This window comes from Cryptomeria japonica, chromosome 7 (genome assembly GCF_030272615.1).
Source record: "Cryptomeria japonica chromosome 7, Sugi_1.0, whole genome shotgun sequence".
NCBI lineage: Eukaryota > Viridiplantae > Streptophyta > Pinopsida > Cupressales > Cupressaceae > Cryptomeria > Cryptomeria japonica.
The window spans coordinates 677,392,830-677,400,961 of record NC_081411.1 but is presented as its reverse complement, the minus strand read 5'-3'; the positions used below and the strand labels follow the sequence as shown (position 1 = coordinate 677,400,961).

Sequence of the window (8,132 nt, the reverse complement as noted above, 5' to 3'; positions counted from 1 at the left end):
TACAATAAACTCATAACAATTCAACGTCTTATATCCAACTATTGCTTCAGGAGAACAAATAACTCAACGCAGGTTTTGGAAGCAATTAACAGAAAGGAAGAACAGATCTAAGAAGATCCGTGGAGTCAAGAAGACCAAGGCAGGAGATGCAGATAATTTGGCTAAAAGGAAAAGATTAGAGAGTCTGATCAAAAAAATATATTTTTACAGAAGACTTTGTTTTATGTGCTTATAACACCAACAGAACTGATGCTGCAACATTTAACGGATTACCAGAAGTTTGAAATGGCATACGTTTATGCTGTGAAAGAGAGGATGTGGGGAAATGAAAAGTTTTTTTTTTTAAATCTTATATTGTCCAACTTTTATATTTACATACAAGGGAGGAATGGGTTTCCTCTGAATAATATTTTTAATAGATTGATTCAGTTTTAGGTAAAAAAAATCTTATTCGCTTTTCTTTACATACACTTGATTCTTCAAATTCAAATTGCTAGACTTTGTATACAGTCAGCAGCAAGATTTATTATGAAAAGTAAACCAGGTTGAAATAAGCACAAACAAAGATTGAAATAGATCAATAGATATTAAAAGGGGTTAGTATTCTGTGAATGAGGTTAGAAAATGAGAAAATTTGATAACAAAATCCTGCAAGGAAGCTTAAATTTCTTTTTTTTTAATAAAAAAAGCTTGCAAGTAAACAAAATGTGAGAACCTGCAATATGAATCAGAGAAACAACTTTATGATGAAATTGTTTTGGCGGCAAGCCTTCCAAAACAAATGAATATGAAATCTAAAGTATGCAGGAAAAGAAGTTAGCATCGGAGTTTTGGCAGCAAGCCTTCCAAAACTTTAAAAATAATTAAATTTAAACTAGAAAGAAGGAACTTTGGCGGCAAGCCTTCCAAAGCCCTTTTTTTTAATAAAAACTAACTAGAATAGGAGATTAAACCTGCAGGCAAACTTGTTAACAAGTTTGAAAAAAAAGTTAAAAATCTGAAACCAAAACCTGCACAATAGAAAATATTAGTAAAAGAACTTCTTCTCCTCTCAAGAATGCCTCCAACAAGGTGAACTCCACAGAATGGTAACCTTCATCAATGTTAACTTAAAACAAGGATTAGAAACCTGCTCTGATACCATGAAAGGAAAGAAAAGAGCAAGGAAAGGAAAATTAATCCAAGAAAGTTTATGATGAAGTAATTGTTACCAAGAGAAAATCAATAAACTTGGAGCATCACCCAAATGTGAAGAAGGAGGCACAAGAACTTTTGAAAGGGGAAAAGCAAAGAAAAACCCCTTGTGATATTATGAATGAGGCAATGCCTAAAAATGAGAGAGAGAGAGAGAGAGCAAGAAGCTCTTTACAATATTGTCATTAAGAAGAAATGAGAGAGGAGGCATCTCTTAAATAGAGATGAAGAGAGGAGTTACAAAGTAACTCCAAATCTATGAATGCCACCATTCATAAAATGTGTGTGCCATGTGTCCACATCCTCTTATGGAGGAAATCTAATATTCCTTAATAAAGGAAAATAAAAGAAATGACTTGTCCTCACACATGTACTAGAGGACAAATTACATGTAGGAATTCCAAAGGAATATCCTAAATTAAATAAAAATAAACCTAAGCTAAGTAAAGATTAAATATTCTAATAGGGGTTGTTATTACAGTGTTGAACATATAATCAATAAAATTAGATGCTTGCCTAAAAAATAAACACAATGTAAACTTTAATAGTTCTAACAATGCATTATATAAACAAATTTTGGAATCTTAACCTAAATTATAAATCAAAGAGTTAATATGATTGCAATATAAGAGTTTGGAACATAATCACATATATGATTGAATATAATTAGTGTGAATTCCATCATTTGTAAAAACACATCTTTGGTGTTTATATGACTTGCTTTTCTAATATAAATTGAATATGAAAACAATGCGATGCTAAAGAATATTGTTAGGATCTTGATATGCTAAGATTTCAATTTTGGGCTAACAATTGTTAAATAGAGAAAGTGGCAATGAATATTATTATATATGGTTGCAATGGATGCCACTAAGATGGTTGATAAATTGTGTTGAATCTCAGATATATAAGTGATTGTGGCTTGGTGAACTTTAACAATGAATGCAATTTTTATAATCACTTGATATTAACAAATGAGGATTGGTGACTAGTTTCAACAAACTTGAAGAAAAACTAATTCTACTTTTACTAATATTTCTTAATCTATTTTTCTATTATCTAATTATGTTAAGGCATTCTAGAATGTCACTTCTAAATACACAACCCTCAATGTAGAATTTAAACAATTTGGTCCATATGCCAAGACAATAGTTAGATCTTGAATTTTGGAAAAGGGGGGTGCAATGGTATTTGCAAATAGTTTAGGTGGCAATCAAACTTGCAAATTGATTATTGAATGTCAAAACCAATAACCATTAAAATCATCCACACAATATAACATTACTTGCCAATGCCAATGGAAGAACAAGAATATAGAGCTTACAAAGAAAATGCTACCTTTAGTTGGGTTTTTCACTGCTGTCCTAGCTAAGCTAAGGTAATTTACATCTTTTCTTCATGAAATTGTTCTGAAGTCTCAACTTTGAATTGCCAGAACTAGATTCTCTGGCCAATATTACATCCTACGCTTTACTATTGCATTTTTCTAATAATGTCCAAACTTTAAACCAAATCCATGTCCACGTCGTCATAGCCGAACTTCACAGAAAAAATTATTTAGGTGTTAACCTTGTCGACATGTTCCACTTTTGTAAGATGGAGGATACACGCCAAGTGTTTGACAAAATGTGCAAGCCAAAAAACACTTGCTTGTAATTTTGAGGCGGCAATTTCCCTTTTTAGCAAATTCATCTTCTCGGAATGCATTCAGATAATTCCACCTTACCCTTTGCATTCAAGTCGTGCGGTGGCCTCTCTGCTTTGCGAGAGTGTAAGCAGATCTATTTTCAACAAACATTTTAACATCTAGAAGTTCAGTTTCCACAAAAACATTTTGACTCCAACCCACTTCTAATTATGCAATCGTGCAACCCCTACCCTAGCCGTTGAGATATCCCTGCCATTGAGGTACACATAGCTTTCTCAATGCTTCTCTAGGATATAAGTTCCACAGCGAGGTAATTGGCAGTTCTCTTTGGTCTTGGTCATTGGAATCCAACCCCTCATCACTTAGAGCAGGAAATGCCATTATAAAAAGCATATCAAGCATATTAAAGATGTGTGGATCTCAAAACAGAGCACTGTTCAAGGTTTTAAACATCTGATTTTTAACTCCAATATAATGGCAGACGTGTCAGTTTCATGACTTTTGAACTTCAATACCAAAAACACAATATTCTTCAAGCTAATTTAATGTCAGATTTTATGAACTAATGGATGATTTAAAGGAATAATATATTATTTCTATTCCAAATCCAAAATCATGCTTAAACATAAGGATGACAACAGCTCTAAACTAAATTTGGCATTGTTACATATAAAGTTATTATGGATGTTGATGAGAGAATATCATTACTCTCAAACATTCAGTTTTCCCATTCAAACATAAAAGACTTCAAAAAAGCTTCACAGATAAATCCCAAACTCGTTATTTGGAGCATCTTCCACACATAAGGTTAAAAGTAATTCCATAATCCAATCTTTGTAGTGAACCTGAAGAAAACTCAGGGGGGCTGATAGCCTCTGAAGCATGCTTTTGACCCAAAAGCATAATGTCATGGTACATTTTAGCTTGATGTGCGTACTTAGTGAAAAATAAAAATAAAAATAATAAAAAATAAAATGGTTGTGGTTTTTAAAAATATTTACATTGATTGTAGGGCATGCTTTGACAAGGGCTTTCAAAGCAAAGAAGAGCTCCTTCAGTGGCTGTATGAAGATCCCCTAGAGTGATATGATTGCAGAAAATGTTTGCTTTGAATATCAAATGTGCAAAACCATTCGGCATGAAACAAATTCCAACAATGCATTAATCATACGAATATCTCACTTAGATTACTTTCTCGAATTGAAGTATTCACGCATAATACTACAATTTTAAAAGAGAGAGCATAGAAATCTGGTTGCCAATTCAAGGTCAGTGATAAATCCATGAATTTTCAACTAGGCAAGCTTTTGTTTCCTCCCTAATTTAACTGGATCATTCTTAAACTCAAAAAGGATATAATCCTTGAAATGATGAGAACAGTTTTCATCCTTGTTAATCATTTTCTGTCAACTTGAAGTTTGAACAGACTGAGGATCTACATAAATGAGAATGTAAAGGGTGTTTTTGAGTGACGACTACCTTTCACTGTGCTTCCACTCAGGCCTTACAGAAGGCTTCTCTGCAGCCAAGGCTCACCTGCAAACCTAGTAATGTTATGTGCTAATTAATAAAAAATGAATAACTGACAGAATACTCTAAACATTAGAAAAAACTCCATATTATAACCCAAAAATTGGACTGATACAAAAAGCTCACCTGTAGAACTAACAATGTTCAGTGTTGATCAATGACAGTGATTAGCTGAAAGAATGTTCCAACTCTTATAAAAAATCCCGTATTATAACTCAAAAGTTGGAGTCATATAGAGCTTGTGATACACCATGAAGCACATGCGATTTGTCAATATCCATTTGCACAAACAGCTTAGACATATTATCTTTGATAATGATGTTCAACCATAATCGTTCACCTGGTGGAGTTCTTGTTTGCAGAAACTATGACTGGCACCAACACTTATCCCAAACAAAAGTTCATAGCGTTGTGGATAGGGAACCCTGGGATGTGCTAGAAAACCGAATGCTATAGCCATCTTGTCATAATGACCACAGGGCACATTTTCATCCACCCACTTCAAGTCATGCAGGACAAAAGTTACATTGACCTACACAGTCAATGTCTCCAATACCTATTGTAATCCAATAGTGATGAAGTTTCTTCAGACTAAAGGTGCAATATCTTCCATACGGAATTCGTGGACCTTATTGTCTACTTCAATTGAGCTACATCCTGGTGTTCTTGTCAAATCCATCCCTCTCATCATTACTCTCATTTTTGCCACATCATCCCACCTCCCTGCAGCGGCATATATGTTTGATAATAGGACATAATATCCAGCATTTGAAGGACTTAAGTCAAACAGACGTTTTGCTACCCGCTCTCCTAATGCTACGTTACAGTGAATTCGGCAGGCACCAAGCAATGCTCCCCATATATTGGTATCAGGCTCTATTGGCATCTTAAGAATAAAATCTTCTGCCTCCTCCAGACTTCCAGCACGCCCTAGCAGATCAACCATACAAGCATAGTGCTCAGCCTGCGGTGTGATATGATAATCTCGACTCATGCTATTGAAGTGGTGCCAACCTTCATCCACAAGGCCCGCATGACTGCAAGCTGATAGAACCGAAACAAAAGTGGCATGGTTGGGTTGAATGGACATCTGCTGCATGCGGGTAAAAACATCAAGGGCATCCTTTCCATGACCATGGATTCCACACACTGCAATCATTGCACTCCATGAGACAACATCTTTAGAAGACAGTCTATCAAACAAGTGGCGCGCAATATCTATACTCCCACATTTTCCATACATGTCTATTAAGCCAGTTTCCACAAAAACATCTAAATGCAGTCCACTTGTAATTATATACTTGTGCAAACACTTCCCTTGTTGCAAGGCACCCATTTGAGCACATGCTTGTAGGACACTCACAATGGTAACCGAGTCTGGTATCATTTTAACGAGCTGCATTTGAATAAAAAGTTTCAATGCCTCATGAGCACGTTTATTACGGACATATCCTGCAATCATCACACTCCATGAGACAACATCTCTTCTAGGATTTATGGAAAACATTTTGTAAGCATTGTCCATATTCCCACATTTGGCATACATGTCTAGAAGTCGAGTTTCCACAGAAACATTCGACTCCAACCCACTTTTAATTATGTACCCATGCATCCCCTCCCCTAGCTGCAAAAATCCCAAGTGGATACATGCAAGGAGTACACTCACCATTGTAACGAAGTTGGGTTTTATGTCTGAAACTAGCATTTGATTAAAGAGATTCAAGGCGTTACTGGCATCTCCAGTCTTGGCATACCCAGCCACCATAGTGCTCCATGAGATCACATCTCTTTTACACATTTTGTCAAACACCTTCCATGCAAATCCTATCTCCCCACAGTTTGCATACATATCTAGCAAGGAATTCATTAAAGAAACATCCGACTCAAACCCACCTTTGAATATAAAATTATGAAGGAACTTGCCTTGTTGTAGAGCTCCTAATTGGGTGCATGCTGATAGCACACTTATCAAAACAACCGAATCCGGCCTCATTGCCTCCAGTTGCATTTGATGGAAGAGAATCAAAGCCTCATTAAGGCACTTACTCTGTGCATATCCACCAATAATGGCAGTCCAAGAGACAACATCTCTTTCAGACATTATGTCAAATACCTTCCGTGCATCCTCTAATCGGCTACATTTGGTGTACATATCCACAAGCGAAGCTGCCACATAAACGTTTAACTGAAATCGAGCTTTGAGTATGCGAGAATGGATCTGTTTGCCCTCTTGCAAAGCAGAGAGGCCGCCACACGCCTTGAGAGCAAAGGGAAAGGTGAAATTATCTAACTGCATTCCAACCAAATCCATTTGCCCAACAAGGGAAATAGCCTCCTCAAAATACCCATTCCTGGCATACCCTCTTAACATTGTGGTCCACGAAAAGGTTTTTGGCTTGTACATTTTTTCAAACACTTGGCGAGCATCCTCCACGTTACCAAACACAGCATACAAATCCACAAGTTTAACACCTAAATAATTATTGCTGTGAAGCCCGGCCATGAGGATGTGGGCATGGATTTGGTTTAGTGTTTGGACATTGGTACATGAATGTAACATTAAAGCATAAGATGTGATATTGGCCATAGAATCTGGTTGAGTAGAGTTGCATATCGCGGAAGTATGGCATGGCAGTGATTTCCATAGCGGTTTAAGGTTAGATCTTAGAACAGTTTCTCGAAGAAAAAAGTGCAGATTATTATAGCCAGGACAACAGTGGAAAACCCAACTCAAATGTCGCATTTTCTTTGTAAGCTCTGTACTCTTGTTCTGCCATTGTCATCCACAATCATTCATCAATTCATCCTCTGGTATAGAGAAGCATATATATGTGAAAAGAAAATTACCTTCTCTAAATGTTAGAGAGGATACTGTAGTGGATTATTAGGCTGGGTTTCATGGGAGGGTTTGGCTCTATTTTTATGGAAAAGGTGGTCTCATGGATTTTCTTTTTTTGGCTGAGAAGATTATTTGGAATCTTCTTTTAAAAAGTAGAAGCTCAAATTTTTTAGATTTTCATTTCTCATCCTGTAGGGCTGGAATTAACCCCTACAGTTTAGTGATAATTTATGTCATTTGTCAATTATAATTTAATAAAAAATTATTGTTAAAATTGCACACTAAAAAATAAGATACAATTAATCTTTAAATTTAGGAGCTAAAATGTTTAAACTAATTGCATTGTTCATGGGACCACCAGCTTTCTTCAATTTAGGAGCTTTAATTTTTAAGTAGAAGTGCACTACAAATTTCATGGGACCACCTCCTTTAAAAAATTCTTAAAAAAATCTATGCAACACCCACTCTATTTTTTAGGAAGCCCCCTCCATGGGACCCCAACCTTAGTATAGGGGATTGATTATTTGAGTTCCACTAGATATTTGAAACAATTTTTTTTTTTTTTTTTTATAATGGTTTTCAATAATTTTTATTTTTTGGTTATTATTATAATTTATGTTGTAAGTTATTAATATTTAATATTTATTGCTAAGGATCTATTTAATGTTTAATATTAAAATATTTATTAGAAAGTATATACGTTTAAAATTAAAGAAATTTAATTTGAAAATATATTTATTTTTGTTAAAATAGTGATATGATGTAAGTTGTATTTTTTATTGTATATAAACTTTAAATGATATATGTTTATTTTATGTTTAGATATATCAAAAAATTATATTAATTGTGACATAAATTTCTTCTTAATAATAGTTAAATGTATTTCATAACACAAGATATAATCCTTCTATCTTAATATTA

At 34.8% G+C, this 8,132-nt stretch overlaps 1 protein-coding gene across 2 annotated transcripts; it reads right to left on the bottom strand.

The window, feature by feature from the left end:
• Nucleotides 1-3,486: 3,486 nt before the first annotated feature.
• Nucleotides 3,487-7,392, bottom strand: LOC131040395 (pentatricopeptide repeat-containing protein At1g11290, chloroplastic). 2 transcript variants are annotated; one of them, XM_057973306.2, is made up of 2 exons: nt 4,499-7,392; nt 3,487-4,386 (listed from the first exon to the last, which is right to left on the bottom strand). In XM_057973306.2, the coding sequence occupies exon 1, from the start codon at nt 7,113-7,115 to the stop codon at nt 4,959-4,961; it is 2,157 nt and encodes a 718-aa protein (XP_057829289.2). In that variant the 5' UTR covers nt 7,116-7,392; the 3' UTR covers nt 3,487-4,386; nt 4,499-4,958. The 2 variants fall into 2 exon arrangements, with proteins under 2 accessions (XP_057829289.2, XP_057829290.2); XM_057973307.2 differs by having other exon boundaries at nt 3,489-4,378.
• Between the last annotated feature and the right edge of the window lie 740 nt (nt 7,393-8,132).

What these genes read in the sequence shown, in the direction of transcription:
- LOC131040395 (XM_057973306.2), bottom strand. Translation starts at nt 7,115, where the DNA reads ATGCGACATTTGAGTTGGGTTTTCCACTGTTGTCCTGGCTATAATAAT.